We start from the raw sequence: 26,110 nt of genomic DNA on the forward strand, positions 1-26,110 counted from the left end.
TCCTCAGGCTGTCATTTTTCTCACCCTTACGTTGTTTCAAACCTTTGTCTTTATTCCTTAAAGTAAAAAGAAATGTAACCTTCTAAAGCCTGACATCATAGTCAGAAAAATAAATATTTATGAACCGAATACCTTAATGAACCTTTTCTAGAAAATATAAATGCTTTTTGTTTATTATATTTGATACATCAGGCTTGTATTATGATACAGAAAAATGAGGAAAAAAATAACCAGAGGCTCAAAAATATGCAGTTTGGTACAGATGCTGTATATAGCTGTAATTTAATTTCAAATTTGAAATAGAAAATTTTATTTTATATATAATTTACACTAAAATTGTAAATGAAATCCTTGTAGCTTGTAATGTAAGTCAATCTTTATAACAGTATAGCAGATAATATCAGTCGTAACTCTAGATCTCCCAACATGTCTTTGTAAGATATTTAAATGCTAGTTTTATGATCAAAGCTTTGTAGTTTTAAAACCATGCAATTCAAGAAAGATTGTGGGATGAACAAATAAATGTTCCTCAAAAGCCTGATGGACGTATTTGATGCAGTTTACCATGTAAAATTGTTGTATGGACAATCAAGTATTGATGTTCATCAATATAAATGTTATTCTTGTGTTAATTTTATAAAAATCTGTAAATATTTTAGCAAAAAATATATGTGAAGCATGATCTGAACGTGCACATTTTTACTATACTAATAGGCCTTTTACTACTAAAAAAGCATCAATCAGACTCAGACAACACAAGGCATATAATAGACTGTGCAATAGGTTTTTTAGCAGTTTTGCTCATGTTGAGCATTTAGCAGCCTTTGAAATGTGCATATCAAATATGATAAAATAGGGTTTAAATGTTCACCAGTTGTAAATATGACTTTAGAGACCATTTAATGTCCAATTTCTGCTTCGAAAACTCTTTATTTATGATCATTCTGATAGCATGTGAAGGCAACATTGCTCACATGGCATTTATGTGAAGCCCAAACATGGCAAAACTTGATGCGTTGGTCATTAATATGAATCGGTATGCATAAGTCTAATTAAGATTTATACTTGGGGGGGGGAAATATGCCAGTTTCACGCTCTGAGGAGCCTTCCAGAGTAATTGGTCACCGGTGAAAACATAAAATACAGTGACGTTCATGCTATAAGTGCTGAAGCTAAACAGCCAAACCTGCTCAGCTGGACTTCTGTGCCTCTTCATTTTATTCAGCCATTAACATGGACATTAAAACAGCACTTTATCAGCAGCTGATCCCCGGGGCGGACAAGCCCAGACGCTCGCGTTTGGAAATGAGCTTCTGTATCTGTGGCCTGCTGGAGATTGACTCGTATGTGTCAAGGGTAATGAGGCATGTTGGGTCACAAGCTTGTGGCTGTCAGGCACAATCAACAGAAAGCGCTAGTGAGAATTGTGCCCGGACAAAAAAAAAGAGGGCCTTTTCAGCTGCAGATGAGGTTTAATGTAAAGTGATGGATTAACTACTTCAAGCTGCTTAATTGTCATGCCCAACAGTATTATCATTATTGATTGAGAAAATATACATCGGAATAACTTGCATGCTATTTTCCATAACATACAGTACATTCACTGAAAATACGCAATACATTCACTTGCCCTAAGATTCACTGCTGATCAGCCAAACATCTTAAAGAAACTGTAAAATAGATGGCTGTGTACAGGAAACAATGCAAATATGCTCCATATTTGATCACATACATTGATTCTAGTACACACATCAAAGCTTATCAGCCTCAAATTAAATATGTACAATATCCTCATTCAAATATGTGCTCAAAAATAGGCTGCATATGCAGACATGATCTTATCAAATTGATTAAAGAGTCAGGAAACATATTTCTTACCCTTTTATTTGTTATTTTTTTTGCATGAAGTCTGATCGTGGCTTTAAATGATCTGTCATATCAATACATTGGCAGTAAAAGACATCAGCTTTATGATTGTTCAGAGAAGAATACCGGAAATAAAAACACGTATTATTGGTTTCTGTTTGGCCCTTCATCAAGTGGCCTCACAAAGTATATGAACACAAAAGACACACTTAAAAATGTACAAACCTCTTTGCATTATACAAAATACCAAACCATCTAATGCAGTGACATTCAGACATGAGTCACGATACATTTGCCACTCCAGAATCTATAGTTTGTCATTTTTTGCAATTCATGTTGTAAAGTGAATGATCCGTGCAGAAAATCTAGGTGGAAAAAGACAGAGGCAAATATGGTAGAAACAAATAAGAAATAAGAAATATCAGTTTGGACGATATACAGTACAGACACTTTAGCAGCACCTTGACATCCTAGTCTATAATTTTGCTTCATTTGTATTCTGTACATATCTAACATTCAATATTACACGCCTTTTGCCTATATTTGACTGACATGACAGAGATCTCACAGGTTATACAGGTTAACCTAAATCAGTAACAGGCTCCTATTTCCAGAACATTCTACTCATCAAGTAAAAAAACTAAGATTTGGTAAGACTTTACATTACAGGGTCCATATTAATGTAACTGATTACAACAGCAAGAACATTCAATATGCATAATTACAGGCTGCTCCAGAAAATAACTGCATATTAAGAGCATTTTGATTACTGTTATACACACTTCATATAATTACACTTAAAAAAAAAACAACAACCTTGAAATGAAATGCAAATGTACTGACATGTATGTACTTGCAATTATATTGTTTTAAAATGCTCATAATCAGATTATTTTTTTATGTATTACCCAACAAATGTATTGATTCTCCCTAATTCTTATTTTAATAACAATATAGAATGGCTATGTACCTCGCAGTCAATTCCACAATTGATAAGGTGAATAATTATTTAAGTTAATAAACACTGCGGATGTTTAATTGGCAAAAAAATATTTGAGATGTGCAAGACTTTGACCTCGTCATCACTGTTTTCATGTTTATTAATGTTTGTTCATGTTATGCAGGGATTCCCAAACTTTTTTGACCTAAAATATTAACTTGAAATCCCCAAAGCTAATATTTCAATAATTTAACAACACATTTGCATGTTGTTTATGATGTTGATTATAGGTCACGTATTTTATTTCTCAATAATTATTTAACAATAATCCCAATTAAATAAGCAAGATAGGTCAAAGGTAATCTAAAATTACTGACTACAGTTTTCATCGTGTAATTTTTATGTAATATACCCAGTACCGCAGTTTGCATTCATGTTATACATTTTATAAGATAGAAAAATAGTCACATGTTTCATTTGAGTGTTTAAGTCTGTGTATGGAAGTGAGCCAGAGTTTGTTAAAACTTAAATTCATTTTTTTTTTTTATAATGGATTCACTCATTCCTATCAATGGCATTACTGGACAGAGTGTGTGACCTTGCAAACAACATAAGTTCATATTTTTTTGTCCGTTACCCTGGAATTGAAAGATCAAGCGTTTTAAATATGTAAATTAACTATCAACTTTAATGAGTATGCAAGTGTACGTGCCTCAAACTGCTCCTCAGGGCTTACAGACATGGCCACAAAAAAGCCACAGTTTTGAAAATGGACGCTGTAATGGAAAGTGACCATTTCAGTCTTATAATAAATACATTTGTACACTTTTTTTACATTTCACCACCAGCACAGCATTTAGCATTCACAGTTCGCCCTGCTGTAATGAGACAGGTGAATACAGCCTTGTCTAAGACAGAAATCATACATTTTTAAGTCGTCTAGCTTATCTATGAACATGTTCCCCGATGTATAGTTTAAATATATATGCAGCACAGTTACAGCACTCCAGATGGCAGCCTGTTACACCGCCCCGCAGTGAAGATAAATGAATGGGGTTTCCTCCCATAGCTCATTCTGGAGACAGAAATTGATTTTTTGATTTGAAAAGTGCTCTCTTTTTCGCTTTCTTTCTTTCTTGAGGCTGCCCAGCAAAGGATAAATGAGTGTGTATACGTGTATGGTAGACGTTGAAAAGTCTTAATTATTTAGTGTTTGTCACTGTGATAGAAAATCTGTTCATGTACTGAGCAATGAGTGTCGACGCTGTTTAGAATATTGATTTAACTAATAAAGAACGATTCCTCTCTAAAGGTTTTTTTTTGTTTTTGCTTTCACTGTACACTTAACAGTCAGTTGCACCAGAAGCTTTTTTTGCTGAAGCAGAAGTCTTTGTGTTTTTGTTATTCTTCTTCATCAGACAGCAATAAAGAAGCAGGTTTGCAGCACTGATCATATCTAAAGGCTTGATTCTTTAATAAGAGCTTGTGTTGTTTGCGACCGGCCCTTGGAGTCCGACAGCATAATAAAGGAAAATGCCAGCATGGCTTTTTAATGTCACAAAGGGAGGGAGTGCTCTGTCTCTGCACCGAGAAGGTGAGCGGGGAAAGATGGGTCACATACAGTAACATCTCGTTGGCACCAGCTTTGAATCCCCTTTGTCTTCTTGTAAAATGTTGCTTTGGTGTGCATTCAAATGAAACCATACTAAAGACAAGGGCTGGGCGATACATCAAATATTGGAGAAACTATCGCTGTGTCTCTGCTGAAGATAAATTGTAGGGAATATTGTATGTAGTGATAATATTAAAAGTTTAGTTTGTATAAGACAAAAAAGACCACTGTTATGTGGGCTTTTAAATGCTCCCATGGCCATGTGTAAGTGCTTTGTGAAAAATATCAAAGGTTTCTAATTTTTATGTTTAACAGCATTGAGCATTGTAACCACTCAAGAAAGTCAATTTCTGCCGCTGAATAACTGAACTGCCACTGAAGTTTATATCTGCCAAATCAATTTTTTTTCTCTTATATAAGTTTATATATTGCAATTCTGACTTCTTAAGTCCAATTCTGAGGTAAAAAAAATAATAACTTTTGTCTCAGAATCGCGATTTTTCTCAGATTACGATTAAGAATCCCACAATTGTGATATTTTTTTTTGTTCTGTGGCGGAACCAGGCTTCCATAATGAATTAAACTAAAAATGTGTAAATGCAATGTATATAAGAGATCATTGTAAATTAGATTTTAAAATTTAGCAATATATATATATATATATATATATATATATATATATATATATATTCAAAATAAAAATATTTATATATTGCCCAGCCCTACTAGATACAAACTCTTTAAATCACATCAAGATGTATATTTGTCTAATTGGACAGTCATTTCCTGGAATGTGAGCCTTTTAAAATTTCTCTTTACTTTGAGATGAGTCTTTTTTTGCATTAAAATCCTGAAAGGCATTAGCATGTTATCGCTTAATGACCTCTCCTCTTTTTTTGCCAGAAAAAGCACAATGTTTTGGCCTTAAGATGTCTCTGAACCTGACACTGGATCTCTCGTTGAGGCACTTTCCAACAAACTGATCACCGCCTTCAGCTCAGCTCAGTCGGGAAGGACTTTTCCCAAGCTCGCCTGACTTAGTAGCCAGCATTATATTGGAATGGCATGACTCGAGCTGGCGTTCAGGAGGATATGCAAACTGGTTTGCCGTTCTTGTCGTACTGGTACACCAACATCTTGATGCAGTGTGAGTTGGCTGGTGAGATCCAAGGGCTGCTGGTGATGGAGAAATTGTGACTGGTGTAAAATGGTGGTTGCTGCTTCCTGCACCGGAAAAGGGCCTTTAGCACCATGCCAGCCATCCTGCGGAAACGTTTGCTGATGAAGCAGTACAGGAAGAAGTTGACACCTGTGTTGAGCAGCGCCAGCATGTTCGCCACGTCTGTGACCAAATGCAGCAGCCTGGCCGGTCCAGGCATTGCCGGTTGGGCTGTGTAAAGGTGGTAAAGGATCATGAGGGTGCGTGGTGCCCAAAGCACAGCGAACACTGAGGTGATGGCCAGCAGGATGGCCGTGGTTTTTCCGGTGGAGTAGCCACGCAGACGGAAGCAGCTACGGCGGCAACGGAGCTTGCGTACAATGATGGCATTGAGTGAGAAGAACACGGAGCAGGGGAGCAGGTAAACCGTTGCACAGTGGACCCAAACCAACACATGCTGGCCTGCGCTGCTGCTGCGACCACTGGCACTTGTTCCCGGCAGGCCGTGCCACAGCTCCGGCCACCAGTAATACGGGATGCTGGTGATCAGGCAGCCAACGTACACCGCCAAGATCACTTTGCGAGTTCGGGCCGGGTAGGAGACGGTGTGGTAGCGCAGCGGATGGCACACAGCGATGTAACGGTCCACAGTCAGGGGAACCGTGATCCAGATGGAGGTGTGGATGGAGGAGAACTCCAGCACCTGCACCGCTTTGTTGAGCGAGTGGGGCAGAGGCACTCCGAGAATAAAGTCCTCCAACAAGAAGTCCACGAACACGATCAACAACAGGACAAGGATGTCGGCTACAGCCAGGGCCAGTAGGTAGTTATAGGAGGATTTCTGTCGCCGCAGCACCAGCTGAGAAAGGATGATCACAGTGAGGATGTTTGCTGTGGAACATGAGAAGAAATGGAGAGAGCAGAAAAAGAAAGAAAGAGAGAGAGGGGGGGAGTGTTGAAGTCAATCTTAGCAGATAAATGGCACTTACAGGTGATAAAATGCATCTTTGTTAAACTTATGGGTGTAGAGAATGAGTCATACAATATTGCACTGGAATTTCAGTGCCACAAATAGTAACAATATTTAGAGAAGGCAAAATCAAAAGCTGCTCCACATTTCCTACTGCAAAATCATACATTCATACATGCACACACACGTTAACGTGCATTTACAACATTGCATGCGCTAATTAAAAACATGCATTCATTTTCATGCACATGCTTTCGCATGCAAACACTCAAATAACCATCCATGTACAGTCACCATTTCACATGCACACATTCACACACATGCAAGCATATTTGAAAGCATGTGCATTTAGACAAGTTCACGTGTGTATTCACATGCAAAAACGCAAATACATGTAGTCAAATTAATAAGTTCACAGACATGCACTGCAATTTAGATACATTTGCACACATGCACTATGGCAAGCCAAATTAACTTTTATTCATTCGCAGGATATGTATTCTTGATATCAACAATTCAATTTTTACTAGTAACAATGTTAATTCTTGATATCAACAATTACATTTCCACTAGTAACAATTAGAATTTTTGATATCAACAATTACATTTTCACTAGTAACAATGTTAATTTTTGATATCAGGAATTAGATTTCTACTAGTAACAATTGCTATTTTTGATATCAACAATTCAATTTCCACTAGTAACAATGTTAATTCTTGATATCAGGAATTGTATTTTCACTAGTTAAATGTCACCATAGGCTTCCATTCAAATTTAATTGTTGATATCAAGAATTGCTTTCTTACTAGTTGAAATTCCGATTTCACATATCAGAAATACAATTCTTACTAGTAAAGACCTTTATTTTTGATATCAGTAATCACATGGTTACTAGTAAAGACGTCTATTCTTGATATCAACAATTTAATTGTTGATATCAACAATTTAATTCTTGATATCAACAATTTAATTGTCACTAGTGCCAATGTTCATTTCTGATATCATGAATGTGATTGTTACTAGTAAGAATGCCATTTTAGATATCAGAAATTACCCTCCCAATTGTTGATATCAGAAATACATTTTCAGATATCAGAAATGAACAGTGTCACTAGTAACAATTACATTTTTGATATCAAGAATTAACATTTCAACTAGTAACAACTAAATTGTTGATATCAAGAATTCACATTTTTACTAGTAAAAATGTCATTGTTGATATCAAAAATTATATTTTTACTAGTAAGAAATACAAAGCTGATATGTGAATTTAGAATTGTAACTAGTAACAAATGCATTTTGATATCTGTAATAGTTTTGGCGCCGTTTTAACATTTAAACATGTGAATTGTTGATATCAACAATTTAATTCTTGATAACAACTATTTAATTGTTGATATCAATAATTGAATTCTTGATATCAACAATTACATTTCCACTAGTAACAACACGTATTCTTGATATCAACAATGACGTCATCACTCGCAGAAATAAGTTCATCATATCAACAATGAAATTACAACTAGTAATACACTTAATTCTTGATATCAGTAACTTAATTCTTACATGTTAAAATTGCATTTTCACTAGTAAAAATTGTAATTTAAGATATCATTAATTCCTTTTTGGATATGTGCATATCAATGAACCCCTTTTTGGATATGTGCATAATTTGATGACGAGTCCAACCCTTTATGAATGTTTATGGAGGATAGACGACAAGGTAAAGAGTCCAACAGAGAATGGGCACATTCGATTGCCCTCTCGTGAAAATAAAATGCTCCTGTAGGCTATTTTTAATAATTATTTTCATTTTATTTTGACAGAGAATATTCAACTCCGCCTACCAACGCGTGTTAATGTTTGTCAAAAGTGCAAAAAGACATCATTATCCTATCGGTTAATGTGGCGCAGACGGTAAAGCACGAAGCAATTGCTTTTGGAGGCGACAGACCCGGGTTCGATCCCGCCTTCTGCCGAGCTTTTTACTTCACCCTTTTCACGTCCCCTATCACATCGAAAGGCATATATTTTCAATAAAACTCAGCGAAATTATCGAAAAGTGGAAAATAACGTGGATATTGTGTAAGGCTAGGGCTAATTGTAGGGAAGGTTTCCATTTAATCATTTGTAAATAACAATTATAATTTACTCTCAATATGTTATTATTGTAGCCTATACTGTTTTATAATGTAGCCTAATACAATAATGAGGTGCACATATTGGTCACTACTTGCAATAAGCAACACAAACAGCATCAAACTACTATTACTGTAAGAAAATACTCATATTATCAAATAAGGTAAATACAATCTATTGCTAATAAAATATGCTATTTTCACTTAGTGTAAATATAATTCATTGTATTCAAATAGCCCCTGCCAAAATCAAATTCTAAACTATCAGCCAATTTCAAGTGGAAGATGATGGCTGTGATATTACGTTTATCCACTAGAGGGAGCAAGATTATAAGGATTTATTTATTGAAAATAAATGCAATAAATGTGTATAACTGTAGTGTAGCAATAGTAGTTTAATGTTATTAGTGTGCATAGAAATATGTTAAATGCTTGTAGATCATTTACCCCAATAAAACAAACTTGATTAAATATACAGTATCTACAGAAGAAATGACACTTTGCTACAAGTGTACAGCTTGTATAACAGTGTAAATTTATTTACCAGTCCTCTTGTCCACCGATGCTTCAAGAACCGGACAACATGTTATATAAAAATAATTCCTATTAGGACACGACTCATTCATGTCAACGATATTCCAAATAATAATAATAATAAAGTCCAGTAAAATATTTGTATGATGCATTATTACCTGTTTTTATTTTTGGATGTATTTTTTTTATTTGATATAGGCTATTAGAAGAAAGTGTAATAAAACCAAAAATAAAACCCTGAACAAACGACATGAAGTTATTTTTAAAACTAAATGAATGCCTTGTTCATTTTTTCCTTTTAATTATCCGAAGGACTTGGTGGCCAAAAAAAAAAGAAACAGCATCGATTTACAAAAATGAATCCAGCCTCAATATAATTTTCAAGTTTCAAAACAACAAATCAAATAAATAAAGGAGGAGCCGTTTCTGCAAGTGGACGTTCTTCTGCCATCTTTGGCCAATGATGATGCTAGAACGAGGAGTGTCGGAAAATCTCATTAATATTCATGATCTCCTTTATTTTTGATATCAGTAATCACGTGGTTACTAGTACAGACGTCGATTCTTGATATCAAAAATTAAATTCTTGATATCAACAATTTAATTGTCACTAGTAACAATGTTAATTCTTGATATCAACAATTCGATTTTCACTAGTTAAAATGTTGATTCTTGATATCAGGAGCTAGATTTCTACTAGTAATAATTGCTATTTTTGATATCAACAATTCAATTTTCACTAGTAAAAATGTTAATTCTTGATATCAATAATTCAATTTCCACTAGTAACAATGTTAATTTTTGATATCAGGAATTAGATTTCTACTAGTAACAATTGCTATTTTTGATATCAACAATTCAATTTCCACTAGTAACAATGTTAATTCTTGATATCAGGAATTGTATTTTCACTAGTTAAATGTCACCATAGGCTTCCATTCAAATTTAATTGTTGATATCAAGAATTGCTTTCTTACTAGTTGAAATTCCGATTTCACATATCAGAAATACAATTCTTACCAGTAAAGACCTTTATTTTTGATATCAGTAATCACATGGTTACTAGTACTGACGTCGATTCTTGATATCAACAATTTAATTCTTGATATCAACAATTTAATTCTTGATATCAACAATTTAATTCTTGATATCAACAATTACATTTTCACTAGTAAGGACACGTATTCTTGATATCAAAAATGACGTCATCAGAAATGCAGAAATGCGTTTATCATATCAAAAATGAAATTACAACAAGTAATACACATAATTATTGATATCTTTCACTTAATTGTTACATGTTAAAATTACATTTTCACTTGTAAAAAGTTTTATTTTAGATATCATGAATTCCTTTTTGGATATGTGCATATCAATGAACTCCTTTTTGGATATGTGCATAATTTAATGACGAGTGCAACCCTTTATGAATGCTTATTGCTGATAAACGACAAAATAAAGAGCCCAAAAGAGAATGGGCACATTCGATTGCCTTCTCATGAAAATTAAACACTTCTGTAGGTTATTTTTTATAATTATTTGTATTTTATTTTGACAGAGACTATTTAACTCCGCCTACCAACGCGTGTTAGTGTTTGTCAAAACTGCAAAAAGACATCTAAAAGCGATCAATGATTGTGGCGCAGGTGGTAGGGCGCGAAGCAATCGCTATTGGAGGCGACAGACCTGGGTTCGATCCCGCCTTCTGCCGAGCTTTTTACTTCACCCTTTTCACGTCCCCTATCACATCGAAAGGCATATATTTTCAATAAAACTCAACGAAATTATCGAAAAGTGAAAAATAACGTGGAGATTGTGTAAGGCTAGGGCTAGTTGTAGGGACGGTTTCCATTTAATCATTTGTAAATAACAATTATAATTTACTCTCAGTATGTTATTATTGTAGCCTATACTGTTTTATAATGTGGCCTACAACAATAATGAGGTGCACATATTGGTCACTACTTGCACTAAGTAGCACGAACAGCATCAAACTATTACTGTAAGAAAATACTCATATTTATTAAAAAGTGTAAATAGAATCTATTGCTAATAAAATATGCTATTTTCACTTAGTGTAAATATAATTCATTGTATTCAAATAGCCCCTGGCAAAATCAAACTCTAAACTATCAGCCAATTCAACTGAAAGATTAAGGCTGTGGTATTAATTTTTCAGATTTCTAAGGATTCTTCTAAGCCTTTTTCAGTTTTATTTACATTTAATAATTTTGCAGACTCTTTTATCCAAAGCGACTTACAAATGAGAACAATAGAAGCAGTCAGGTCAACAAGAGAACAACAACAGTATACAAGTGCCATGACAAGTCTCAGTTAGTCTAGTACAGAACGCATATCCAGGTTTTTTTTTTTTATATTAAATATGAAAAGAAAGAAAAGTGCTAGTATTAGTTGGTTAAGTGCTTGTGAAAAAGATGAGTCTTAAGATGTTTCATGAAAATGAGTAAAAACTCAGCTGTACGAATTGAGATTGGGAGGTCATTCCACCAGCTGGGCACAGTCCAGGAAAAGGTCCGTGAGAGTGATTTTGAATTTCTTTGGGATGGCACCACAAGGCGTCGTTCACTTGCAGAGTGCAAACTTCTGGAGGGCACATATGATTTAACCAGTGAGTTTAGGTATGTTGGTGTCGTGCCAGTGGTCGTCTTGTAGGCAAGCATCAGTACCTTGAATCTGATGCGAGCGGCTACTGGTAGCCAGTGTAACTTGATGAGGAGAGGAGTAACGTCAGCTTTTTTTGACTCATTAAAGACAACCCTTTCTGCTGCATTCTGGATCATTTGCAAAGGCTTGATAGTACATGCAGGAAGAGCCAGGAGGACATTACCATAGTCCAGTCTGGAGAGTTGACAAGAAGTTCTGTGGCTTACTCTGACAGGAAGGGTCTAATCTTCCTAATGTTGTATAAGGCAAATCTGCAGGACTGGCTCGTTGTAGCAATGTGGTCTGTGAAGTATAACTGATGATCCATCATAACTCATAGGTTTCTGGCTGAATTGAAAATAAATGCAATAAATGTGTATAACCGTAGTGTAGCGACAGTAGTTTAATATTATTGGTGTGCATAGAAATATGTTTAAAGCTTGTAGATAATTTACCCCAATAAAACAAACTTGATTAAATATACAGTATCTCACAGAAGTGCAGTACACTCTTCACATTTTTGTAAACATTTTATTATACCTTTTCATGTGACAACACTGAAGAAATGACACTTTGCTACAATTTAAAGTAGTGAGTGTACAGCTTGCATAACAGTGTAAATTTACTGTCCCTTCAAAATAACTCAACACATACCCATTAATGTCTAAAGCGCCGGCCACAAAAGTGAGTACACTCCTAAGTGAAAATTTTCAAATTGGGTCCATTAGCCATTTTCTCTCCCTGGTGTCATGTGACTCGTTAGTGTTTCAAGATCTCAGGTGTGAATGGGGAGCAGGTGTGTTAATCTAGCTCTCACTCTCTCATACTGGTCACTGGAAGTTCAACACGGCACCTCATGGCAAAGAACTCTCTGAGGATCTGAAAAAAAGAATTGTTGCTCTACATAAAGATGACGTGGACGATAAGAACATCGCCAAGACACTGAAACTGAGCTGCAGCACGGTGGTTTAACAGGATAGGTTTCACTCAGAACAGGCCTCGCCATGGTCAACCAAAGAAGTTGAGTGCACGTGCTCAGCATCATATCCAGATGTCGTGTTTGGGAAATAGACGTATGAGTGCTGCCAGCATTGCTGCAGAGGTTGAAGGGGTGGGGGGTCAGCCTGTCAGTGCTCAGACTGCATCAGATTGGTCTGCAGGGCTGTCGTCCCAGAAGGAAGTCTCTTCTGAAGATGATGCACAAGAAAGCCTGCAAACAGTCTGCTGAAGACAAGCAGACTAAAGACATTACTGGAACCATGTCCTGTGATCTGATGAGACCAAAATAAACGTATTCCCTTCAGATAGTGTCAAGCGTGTGGCGGCGACCAGGTGAGGAGTACAAAGACAATGTGTCTTGCCTTCAGTCAAGCATGGTGGTGGAAGTGTCATGGTCTGGGGCTGCATGAGTGCTGCCGGTACTGGGGAGATGATACAGTTCACTGAGGGAACCATGAATGCCAACGTGTATTGTGAAATACTGAAGCAGAGCATGATCCCCTCCCTTTAGAGACTGGGCCACAGGGAAGTATTCCAACATGATAACGACCCCAAACACACCTTCAAGACGACCACTGCATTGCTAAAGAAGCTGAGGTGAAAGGTGATGGATTGGTCAAGCATGGGCATCGTCAAATGGAAGGTGGAAGAGCACAAGGTCTCTAAGATCTGGAAGAGGACTCCAGTGGCAACATGTGATGCTCTGGTGAAATCCAAGCCCAAGGTTTCATGGGCTTTCATAACATTGAAATGGCTGAGACAGACATGAGAAAGAGGTTCAATAGACTTTATCATTCCTCTTGTCCACCGCTGCTTCATAATGCATATTAGGACACGACTCATTCAGGTAGCCAGCGATATTATAAAAAAAGAAAAGAAAAAAAAAGGTCCAGTAAAACGTTTGTATGATGCATTATCCCCTTTAATGTTTTTCCTTTTGGTTGTTTTTTATTTTTTATTTGATGTATTAGAGGAAAGTGTAATAAAACCAAAAATAAACGCCTGAAAAAACGACATAAAGACACTTTTAAAACTAAAAGAATGCCTTGTTCAATTTTCCTTTTAAGTATCCGAAGGACTTGGTGGCCAATAAAAATAAACAGCATCAACTTACTTTTTTACAATTAACAAACAAAATTATAATAATAATAATAATAATAATAATAATCCAGCCATAATATAATTTTGAAGTTTCAACGAAAAAATAAATTAAATAAAGGAGGAGCCGTTTCTGCACGTGGACGTTCTTCTGCCATCTTTGGCCAATGCTGACGCTTGAACGAGGGGTGTCGGAAAATCTCATTAATATTCATGATCTCCTTTATTTTTGATATCAGTAATCACGTGGTTACTAGTACAGACGTCGATTCTTGATATCAACAATTTAATTCTTGATATCAACAATTTAATTCTTGATATCAACAATTTATTTGTCACTAGTAACCATGTTAATTCTTGATATCAACAATTCGATTTTCACTAGTTAAAATGTTGATTCTTGATATCAGGAATTAGATTTCTACTAGTAACAACTGCTATTTTTGATATCAACAATTTAATTTCCACTAGTAACAATGTTAATTCTTGATATCAACAATTCAATTTTCACTAGTAACAATGTTAATTCTTGATATCAACAATTCAATTTCCACTAGTAACAATGTTAATTCTTGATATCAGGAATTGTATTTTCACTAGTTAAATGCCTCCATAGACTTCCATTCAAATTTAATTGTTGATATCAATAATTACTTTCTTACTAGTTGAAATTCCGATCTCACATATCAGAAATACAATTCTTACTAGTAAAGACCTTTATTTTTGATATCAGTAATCACACGTTACTAGTACCAACGTCAATTCTTGATATCAACAATTGAATTGTTGATATCAACAATTACATTTCCACTAGTAACGACACGTATTCTTGATATCACAAATGACGTCATCAGAAATGCAAAAATGCGTTTATCATATCAAAAATGAAATTGCAACTAGTAATACACATAATTCTTGATATCTTTAACTTAATTGTTACATGTTAAAATTACATTTTCACTAGTAAAAATTGTTATTTTAGTTATCATGAATTCCTTTTTGGATATGTGCATAGCAATGAACTCCTTTTTGGATATGTGCATAATTTAATGACGAGTGCAACCTTTTATGAATGTTTATGGCGGATAAACTTCAAGATACAGAGCACAAAAGAGAATGGGCACATTCGATTGCCCTCTTATGAAAATAAAACGCTCCTGTAGGCTATTTTTAATAATTATTTTGTTTTTATTTCGACAGGGACGATTTGACTCCACCTACAAACGTAGGGTAGTGTTTGTCAAAAGTGTTAAAAGACATTGGAATATTATCGTTTTCTGTGGCGCAGATGGTTAAGCGCCAAACATGTACGTTTTGACGCGACGGACCTGGGTTCGATTCCGCCTTTTGCCGAGCTCTTTCTTTATCCTTTTCACGTCCCGTATCACATCGGAAAGGCATGTATTTTCAATAAAACTCAACGAAATTATCGAAAAGTGAAAAATAACATGGATATTGGGTAAGGTTAGGGCTAGTTGTAGGAGCTCCGGAAAGTTACCCTTTGGATGGCATTTAATTTCAAATTAAATAGCATTAGTGTGCATTGCATCCATTAGAAATACATCGATTAAAATTTGCAATCAGACTTATGACGTTACATTACTTAACATTTATTTAAGACACTTTTTCGATTATATATCGAAAGCAATTTAGAGAGAAATGGCTATGTGGAATATGTGGAATCTGTGTACTAGGAATATGTTACCACATTCCAGTTCACCCAGTAGCCTATTGCAGGCGGTGTTATGCTAAATAGAGTGTGGTGCTGATGTGCATGTTTCTAATCTTTTTCCGCTTTTATTTATACAGTTGTGTTTGTATTTATTATCGTTTTCAGCTGTTTGTCATGTATGAATTATTTAGAATGATTATTTTAATAAAACATGTTTTTTTTTTTCTCACCGTCATTGTGAATTGTACCTTGTTTAATCGGTTCTGAGCATTACTTTAACTTTAAAGAATTACCGGAACACCTGTATAGATTGTGGGTGTAACAAAAATAAGTGCTATTCTTTTTCTAGAGTCTTGCATTACAGATTGTAGGGACTGATGGCCTGACTGGCTTTGAGTACACCTCTCACGTTTCGTATTATTATTATAGCTTTTAATATGACAATACCTGAAGAAATGATACTTTGCTACAATGTAAAGTAGTGAGTATACAGCTTGTATAACAGTATACATATATTTACCATTCCTCTTGTCCACCGATGCTTCAAGAACCGGTTAACATGTTATATAAAAAATTATTCCTTTTAGGACACGACTCATTCAATGTAGCCAACGATATTCAAAAAAAAAAAAAAAAAAAAAAAGTCCAGTAAACCGTTTGTATGATGCATTGTTATCTGTTATATTTTTTCCTTTAGATTTGTTTTTTATTTGATGTATCAGAAGAAAGTGTAATAAAAACAAAAATAAACACCTGAAAAAGCGACATGAAGTTATTTATAAAACTAAATTAATGCCTTGTTCACTTTTCTTTTAATTATCCGAAGGACTTGGTGGCCAATAAAAGGAAACAGCATAAATGTTTTTTTTTTTTTTTTTTTTTTTTTTTTACAATTAACAATTTTTTTTACAAATGAATCCGGCCATAATATAATTTTTCAAGTTTCACTGACAAAAATAAATAAAAGAGGAGCCGTTTCTGCACGTGGACGTTCTTCTGCCATCTTTGGCAAATGCTGAAAAAGGAGGAGTGTCGAAAATCTCATTAATATTCATGATCTCATTACCATAGCTATTCTTACATGTAAAAATGGCATTTCTACATATCTGTAAAAGTATTTTTACTAGTTAAAATGTTATTTAAGATATCAGTAATTCTATTTTCACTAGTTGCAAGGACGATTTCAGATATCAACTGCCTTTGTTGATATCAATAATTACTTTGTTACTAGTAACAATGTGAATTCTTGATATCAACAATTTAGTTGTTACTAGTTGAAATGTTAATTCTTGATATCAGTAAATGTATTTCAACATGTTACAATTGTTATTTTTGATATCTGAAAAATAATTTCTGATATCAATATAATTTCTGATATCTAAAATGGCTTTCTTACTAGTAACAATCACATTCATGATATCAGAAATGAACATTGTCACTAGTGACAATTAAATTGTTGATATCAAGAATTAAATTGTTGATATCAACAATTAAATTGTTGATATCAAGAATCGACGTCTAGTACTAGTAACCATGTGATTACTGATATCAAAAATAAAGGTCTTTACTAGTAAGAATTGTATTTCTGATATGTGAAATCGGAATTTCAACTAGTAAGAAAGCAATTCTTGATATCAACAATTAAATTTGAATGGAAGTCTATGGTGACATTTAACTAGTGAAAATACAATTCCTGATATCAAGAATTAACATTGTTACTAGTGGAAATTGAATTGTTGATATCAAAAATAGCAATTGTTACTAGTAGAAATCTAATTCCTGATATCAAAAATTAACATTGTTACTGGTGGAAATTGAATTGTTGATATCAAAAATAGCAATTGTTACTAGTAGAAATCTAATTCCTGATATCAAGAATTAACATTTTGACTAGTGAAAATTGAATTGTTGATATCAAAAATACATATCCTGCGAATGAATAAAAGTTAATTTGGCTTGCCTATTGGCATTCCCAGGTTAAAAATAATTGATATCAAGAATTAACATTGTTACTAGTTGAAATATAATTCCTGATATCAAGAATTAGCATTGTTACTAGTGGAAAGGTAATTGTTGATATCAAGAATTTACATTGTTACTAGTTGAAATGTAATTGTTGATATCAAAAATTCTAATTGTTACTAGTGGAAATGTAATTGTTGATATCAAGAATTAACATTGTTACTAGTGAAAATTGAATTGTTGATATCAAGAATACATATCCTGCGAATGAATAAAAGTTAATTTGGCTTGCCATACATGCACAAATATTAACATGCATACACACACTAACACATTCACACAATCAAATTCACATGCATGCACATACAGCCACATGCAAAAGATCATACACAATTCAGAAGCATTTGCACGCATGCATTCATATGTGTTAAGATGTGTACATTAACATTCAGGTGCATGCATCCACACATACACACTCAAATTCACACACATGCACATTCACACTTTGACACACAAGCACACTCAAGTTAACACATATTCAAATGCATGAGAGAACTTGACCTTCTGAGACTTTGTCATTCAAGTCGTCCCTCTTCTTCCTGCCTGCCTGTTTTCCTCCACAGCTCTCACTGTGACCTTCAGTGAAAACTGAACAAGCAGCAGCAACATGTTCACTTCATCCAATCGCTGGTGCTTATGCAGTGCTCTACGTCCATGTCACAATGACCCAGAAAAAAGACCCAAGGATACGCAGAGACCCTCTAGCATCCACCCTTTCCTCTTCTAGACCTTTTCACTACCTTGCTTTCATCCAAACCAGTTTTGTTTGTGGGTCATGCACAGCCAGCATGAGATGTACGGGCAGAAGAAATGACCAGCAATTGTCATGACCTCTCACTGTGATAAAAAGAGCGTGCACACAAAAGCATTGCCTTCATTTAAGCCAAATCATTTCACACAGAGGTAGGGGACGCATGGAGGATAAGGCCTTATAAAAAATAAATATTCTGCGATATGTTAACCTAAAAAAGTAATTCACCAAAAGTTGCAGCAAATTTCCTACCATGGCCTAGCTGTATCCAATGGGCTGCTGCATGGAATGATATACTGGTTGAAAACTTCAAAGTGCTTTGCACCCATGGTGTGTCTCTGCCTGTCTGACAGTCATTCGTGCAGCTAATAAAGATGGAATTGGATTACATATGCCAGTCAGGAGTCTGGAGAATCGCACTTCACAGTTCCAGAACATCAGCTGATTACAAATTACAAAGACTCCAGCTTCAAACTCACACATACACATTTGCATAAACACGGGCAATCTCAGGCACACCAGCATCCTCTTAAAGACGTACACACAAATGGAGAGACAGACAGAGATAGGTTTGATTGATTCATTTGCATCATGTTTGAATAAAAGTTGCAAGTTTTACATATTTAGAACACACACACCCAGATATTAAAAATGCAAACTAAGACATCTATCTTTTGGTTGAACTCACAAACATTTTAGTGCACAGGGGTTAGTCTTTCATAGCTTAGGAGACTTAAAGGAGTTTTTATTTTGAAGTATGTAGTTACAGAAACATTAACATTTTCTGTATGCATGAAATAACCAAATGACCTACTACATGTGATGTGCTAATCTGACTTGCCATACCCCATGTAAGAACTGAACAGTTAGGGATAACAGCTGTGAATCTGAAAATGTATCTTGTTTTGCTGCATTATTTAATACCACTGCTAAATGTGGTTGATTAAACATGCGAAATTCATAAGGGAAATCAAGACACAAGTGAGTGTCTTATTTCCGTGGAGGTTATGTAAATTCATATCGATCCAGATTAAATTGTTTGACTTTTTTCTGACTTTTTTTCTTTTATAAATGTGATTTTTGCATGGGTAGAGTGGGGAATACGTCCCCGCTTAGTTTTTCCATTACATGTATTCTAACTAGGTGGTTGGGAATTTTCTATCTTGTGTTTTTTTTTTTTGGACATTACATTTAAATATTACCTCAAGTTAGCATCAGGTAGCTAGTTAGCTAGCTAATTATCATGAGTTAACAATATGTATTCTAAAATCTATACATAGATAAACTGCATCCTCCACTTGGCAAATTCAGGAGAAGCGTCATTATTTTGTGTTTTAACAAAATTAAAAATAAACTCTCCTCACCTGTTGTGTTTAAAGGCAGGTTAGCTGACACATGAATGTGTTTTCAGCCATGTTTTTTGATCGGCAAACAACCTTGAATTGGCCATTTTAGTAATGAGATGAGCCTTCAACTGTCTGGCTTCGATAACATTTGTTCTAACCACATTACATTTCCCATCCTACTGGTAGAAAGACAGAAGTAGCAGAAGTGAATGGCACTTGCTCAGAAAAACGGTTTCATGAGGATTCAATCAGCTGCAATGAAGTGTGTGCCTAGTATCGCCGCAGGAAGACAAGATGAACGCATATACCAGGTTCAGAATGATTATCTTTTAGGTTATTACTGTTAATTTTGTACTTTTTTGTACACGTTTGTCAATATTATGTTTTGATTTCTGTAATTTGATTTTCTATCTGTTAATGGTATATAAATTAGATTCTACAGAACCTTGACCTAGATTGAGCTATAAAATGATTTTTTTTTTTTTTTTTTTTTTTGTGAGAGAATTTAAAGAGATGGGTTTGAGTTCATTTTAAGATCTTTGACTTTAATCTCAAACTTTGGCATCTTAGCAAATCCGAACACATTTGAGAGAGCTCTTCTGAAATTCGTGTGAGATACCTGGACTCTTTTTAGCAAGAGAAAATCCTTAGATTCAGGAGACAAATGTCTGCTTTTGATGTCATTGCTTTCTTAAAGAAACAACTAAGATCTCATTTTAGATTTGTCTTTCCTACAGGCTGCACAAAACAAGCTTTCCAGCATCAAACTCAATGATTTTTTGTTCTGGATCACAAACAGGACAATGAAGGTTATTTTTGTGTCTAAATTCAGTGACAACAGCCTGAACTCTATTACAACTGAATTGAATTATTTGATTTCTTCTTCACATTACTATTGATTGTTTCTAGACATAGTAATGATATTTTTTAAATGAAATTCAATAGCTCATTTCTCTCTCATTTGCATCAAATTATGTCGTTTTTGAAATTTAGTTTCCAGTGTTGGGAAGATTATTTACAAATTTTAGTTACTGATTCCAAATTACATGACACTATTATAGTTATTTTCGTAATCTATTACATTACACATTTTAGGTAATAGTTTTGGTCTCAGAAGTTTTTTTTTTTTTTAATAGTCTCAAAGGCCGTTCACACCAACCATGATGACTACATTTACATTACATTTAGCAGACACTTTAAGCGGCTTAGATTCAGACTATATTTTTTCTACCATGTATGTGTGTTCTCCGGGAATCGAACCCACAACCTTTTGCGCTGCTACACAATGCTCTATCACTGAGCCACAGGATCTTATGCCTATAAAGATATATTTCTAAAAATCATTCTCAGTATAAAGAATAGTGGAGTCCACATTACAGTACAACTCTAACGATAAAGGCACAGAGAAACAATATAGTTGAAATCATTTTCAGAACAATTCTTTCCAGCTGATAAATGACAAAATCACAGCCAATCAGAATCCATCCTGCTATAACGATCTTGAAAATTTAAAGGGGCAGACGCACAGGTGCTTAGAATAAACATATGATATTGTTTGCTGGTGTGGATGCTGATAACGTTATCTTTACTGTTATCGTTCTTGGTGTGAATGGGGCTTAATAATTGTAACGTTGAGTGTTCGTTTAATTGTGAACATTTGTTTTGTTTTGAGCCTTAAACTTATTGGTGGTCTCTAACAAATTGTGTCTGATCTCGATTGTGTGAATCAGTTTTAAGTCTCGCAGACATCTTTATCTAAGTGTGTTCATGTGAATCAGAGTGTCACTAAGACTGCGATCCAACATAAAATCCAGATTCACCAAATCCAGCTCTCTGCTCCTTTTTTTTTCTTTCCTTATCCTCTTTATTCTTCTTTTTCATCTCCACTGTCCATTCAGCTTTTGTTTGTGGTTTTTCTTTCACTGGATTAATCTCTCCCGATGCCCCGCAGAGAACGTACTTTATTTAGACAAACAAAAGGAATCCTTTGCGACCTGGAGGTTGTACATTTCCTGACATTTCGATTTAGCTGTGGTCAACACCGTAAGCATATTGATTTCACTTGACTCTTTGTACAGGATTCTGAGGCCCAGAAAATTGTAATGGCTCAGTTTGCTTTTAATCCACATGCTCGTCTGTGTCAGACTAGAATAATAGAGTATTGCTTACAGTACTGCATTCTCCATGCTATTTTTCATAATGTAGTATATACAGTATTTAGTAGCCATTTGAAACAGTATACTACATTGTTGCCACATGACCTTACTGTTTTGGAAGTTTTGAAACATTTTCTAAATTTTTTATCAGTCAATTTCACCAATGATGGTTGGTGAATTGAGCCCCCAATAAACTCACATGTGTCTCTCCTAGAGTTTGCGAAGAGATCTTAGCAGTGTCTCAAAATCTGAAAAGATACTGCAGTGAAGCTTGCAAAAAGTTTTCCCCTGAGTTCATAAACTCTCACCCTAAAAGTTTGGCCTGACTTGCTGATCGTCCTGACACAAACACTTTCCTTTCCGAGAAGTTGAGCTCTCAGAGCGCCCTGGATCATTTACCTAAATTGAAAATCATTTGCTCTACCTCTTAACTGGAGTATAACACCACCAGGGTGATGTAGAGCCGGTGAGAGGATCGTTACTGCGGATCTGTGACCTTCCTGCAAAGGTGATGTTATAGTCAGCTTCTGGATGAAAACCCTTCATCTTCAACAGAACCAAAAAACATAAATCAAACAGTCCTTCAAAGTCGAGCCTTCAGTGTGAAAAAGGCAATGAAATAAGACCAACCTCTTCCAATTAGTGACCTTAATGAGCCTCGACCTCTAGCGATCAATCGAACAGACATGAGCTCATCCGGCCGCACTGGTTTATGTGGATTCTACTATTATTTTCTTTTTTAGTCTTTACATTTCATTTTAACAAGATGCCATGCACTTCACAGCTGTGAAGTTCAACATGAAATGTCACAGTAATAAATTAAAATTAATGTGTCTTATATATGTTATTCAAGGTTTTTTATTATTTTTTATTTTTTTTTGGTTTTAATATCTGGCCTTTATTTTTATTTTTTTTATTTTTTGGGTAAAGTATGTCAAGCAACCTGCCCCTGTTGGCATGTGTCTAATTAAATAGCTTCTAACTGACAGCTGAACATTGTTGAAAAATTTTTGACATAAAAGCCTATTTACTGTATTTAGCTGTTCCAACTCTGCACAAGTAATTTAATTTTATTATTTGCACACAACATACCTACTGCTATACTTCTACTGTTAAACAACATCTATATATATATATATATATATATATATATATATGTGTGTGTGTGTGTGTGTGTGTGTGTGTGTGTGTGTATGTATATATATAGTTATCCGTCAACTGCTAACAAAAACTATCACTCTTCATCTCTTTCATCTTTAATCACACCTGTTTTTAGTCAGCCTCTCTCTCTTTTTTCATTCCCTTTCCATATGGTATCTATGCTTTTCTCACTTTCTGTGTACAATGCCTTTAAGAGGTTTTACTTCTTCACCTCCTCTCTGTTTCTGCTTGTTTTATCTCCTCCATCTACTCAAATCACTGCCAGGTGTGATGACTTTCACACAGTGTTGAATAAAGACTCAAATCTCATCTCATCTCATCACATCCCTATTTGTCCCACCAACCCGTGTCGGAGTCGACATTCAAGCTGCTATTTAGCAATCAAGTAACAGGAAGACTGCCTGCCTTCTAAAGCAAATGAAAATATTTGTGTAAACTGCTCAGGCTGAGTGCTGTGCTCAAGGGCACGGCGATTTATCTCAATCTGACTACGAATCATTCCACTGAAACTGTGCCACATGGCGTCCGACCTGAAAGAGAAGCTTCGACTAAAACATTCAGCACACCTGCAAATAATACCATTAGTCATAAATGAGCAATCAACCTCCAATTGTGCAGGGACAAAATGTAATTTTAGTGTCCAGGAGGATGAATATTAAGCTTGAGGCCAATTAATATGAAGACTACTCAAGACGTCTAATGCATCATCGGTCTTGCTCTCCAGGTCACTCCAGTTAGAGCCGAATCTAATTTGTGCATCTGTGGAATAACAGGAATTGTTCTTGCTGATATTTAATGTGAGACACTGAATGTCATCGATGACCTTTGGAAACAGTGTTTTTCCTCAGTTCTGATGCCAATATGGTTGTATCTCACAAGGTTACAAACCATTTGGTCAAGGATGCTACTATATAATCAAGATTAAGTGGGAGCAAAAGCAAAGTGCGATAATAAATACACAGACAAAGTCATGCAATAACGTATTGTATCTAATTAATCAATATTTTAAGAATCTGCTTGAAAAACCTGTGCTGATTGACCACAGATGTACATTTTTGGAACCATGCATTCATCTTATGTACTGTACTTCACAAATGCACATTAAAAAAAAATCCAGATAAAAAACATGCATTGTGCACTAAATAATCATAAGTTTAAGAATCTCGATGAAAAACCTTCATTACAGATACAAGTGTGAATTTTTAGGGTGATGCACTTCTCTCACCCCTTTGCTCTTCACACATTCATATGCAAAATTATGCATAAAAAAACATCCATTGTGCACTAAACAGTCCAGATAACGTTGGACCAAAAAAAATAATATCATAGTGAAAAACTTGCATTGATGTGAATTCTGGGGATGATGCATTTGCCTCAGCCCTGTGCACTTCATTGTGCACTAAATAATACAACTTTTAAGAATCTGCATGAATAATCTGCACTGATCAACCACAAATGTGAATTTTTGGGACAATGCACTCCTCTCACCCCTATGCACTTCATATATGCACAGACAAATTTATGCATAAAAACATGGTTTATCCAAAAAAAAAAAAAAAAAAAAATCTAGATTTTAAGATTCAATGTTAAAAACCTGTATTGACGGGTACGAATGTGAATATTAGGGACAATGCACTCATCTCACCCCATGCACGTCATGAATACACAAAGTCATGCATGAACACATGCATTGTCAGACTATTAATACAGAAAATCTTTCTTGCATATTTCTTACCAGGCAGGCCGAGGCACAGCAAGGAACTGTAGTAGATGACGGGAAACTGTCCAAGAGGGCAACCACGAGGACTCCACGAACTGGAGTTGGTGGACAACACGGTGAAGATGTGACTGTGCTCCATGGCCTCTATGCTCTCCTTCAAGATCCAGAGAGGAGACAAACCACAGCCAAACCGCTGGACATTCAGAGGAATAACCAGCTGACACGTGTGGGAGCCGGAGGATGACTGCGCAGCAGAGAGACACAGACGATGAAAGGCGATGGAGCCAGCGATGTGATGGGAAGAGAGGCAGGATGTGAGGAAGAGTGTGTATGGGAGAAATGGAGAGAGAGAGAGAGAGAGAGAGAGAGAGAGAGAGGGAGGGAGAGAGAGGTGTGTGTGTTTGGGGGGTTGACATGAGCACAAAAGGGGTGAAAGTAAGTGACGGTGGGGAGGGGGGCGTGAAGGAAGGGAATATAGGGAGAGCGAGAGGCGTTAAGTGAGGACGAGACGATTGGTGTTGACACCGCTGAGAGGTAATTTCTGAGCTGACACACTCGGCGACCCAGATGTAAATAAGAGCTCTAGCATGACTCGACTAGTTCACACCAGTAACACATACAGTACGTCCACACCGCACCAGGGGGACATGGTTGCATTTGGCAACTTGTGAATTTTGTCATTATATTAGGAAAAATTGAAAGTAGCAGAAGCTCATAAAATACATTTTAATAGGCTTAATAAATCATGAAAATGACTAAAGGAAAATCTATCTACTAAAAAAATTGAGCCAGCTGATGTTTTCATACTCTTTGCTTTCTATCCAATGTTATTTATATATACAAGTGCAATGAAAATACAGTTATCGGTAATCAGTATCATCGAGTAACAATAATTTAAACAATTATTAATAATACAAAATATCTAGGATGCTTTTGTTGTTCATTTTAATTTATATTTTTATAATAATTATGAATGATACCACTTTTTTTTAAAACGAGTATGATACCAGTTTAAAAATGTTGTACTTTCTGAAACAGATATCAGATATAAATATATATAAATGAGTAAATTAATTATTTAATTATTTTATAAAAAAAAAAAAAAATATATATATATATATATATATATATATATATATATATATATATATATATATATATATATATATATATATATATATATATATATATTATATAAATGTTAAAATGTATTGTAAGAGATTTTGAGATTTTCACTGCTCATTTTATTGTCAGGTATATTTTATGTAATTTAATGTTATGTTTTAATGATACAGTTCACA

General features: G+C 35.1%; 1 protein-coding gene across 3 annotated transcripts; it reads right to left on the reverse strand.

The window, feature by feature from the left end:
* Positions 1-5,140: 5,140 nt before the first annotated feature.
* On the reverse strand, positions 5,141-25,025 carry LOC127955825 (probable G-protein coupled receptor 139). Of its 3 annotated transcripts, none has more exons than XM_052553492.1 (3): positions 24,825-25,025; positions 18,374-18,376; positions 5,141-6,468 (listed from the first exon to the last, which is right to left on the reverse strand). In XM_052553492.1, exons 1-3 carry the CDS (start codon positions 24,946-24,948, stop codon positions 5,501-5,503), a joined length of 1,095 nt encoding a protein of 364 aa, XP_052409452.1. In that variant the 5' UTR covers positions 24,949-25,025; the 3' UTR covers positions 5,141-5,500. The 3 variants fall into 3 exon arrangements, with proteins under 3 accessions (XP_052409452.1, XP_052409451.1, XP_052409450.1); XM_052553491.1 differs by lacking the exon at positions 18,374-18,376 and adding an exon at positions 23,021-23,023; XM_052553490.1 differs by lacking the exon at positions 18,374-18,376.
* Positions 25,026-26,110: the final 1,085 nt, after the last annotated feature.

Source organism: Carassius gibelio, chromosome A3 (assembly GCF_023724105.1).
Source record: "Carassius gibelio isolate Cgi1373 ecotype wild population from Czech Republic chromosome A3, carGib1.2-hapl.c, whole genome shotgun sequence".
Taxonomy (NCBI): domain Eukaryota; kingdom Metazoa; phylum Chordata; class Actinopteri; order Cypriniformes; family Cyprinidae; genus Carassius; species Carassius gibelio.

Excerpts from the sequence above, each read along its gene's own strand:
- LOC127955825 (XM_052553492.1), bottom strand. The coding sequence starts at position 24,948 with ATGGAGCACAGTCACATCTTCACCGTGTTGTCCACCAACTCCAGTTCG.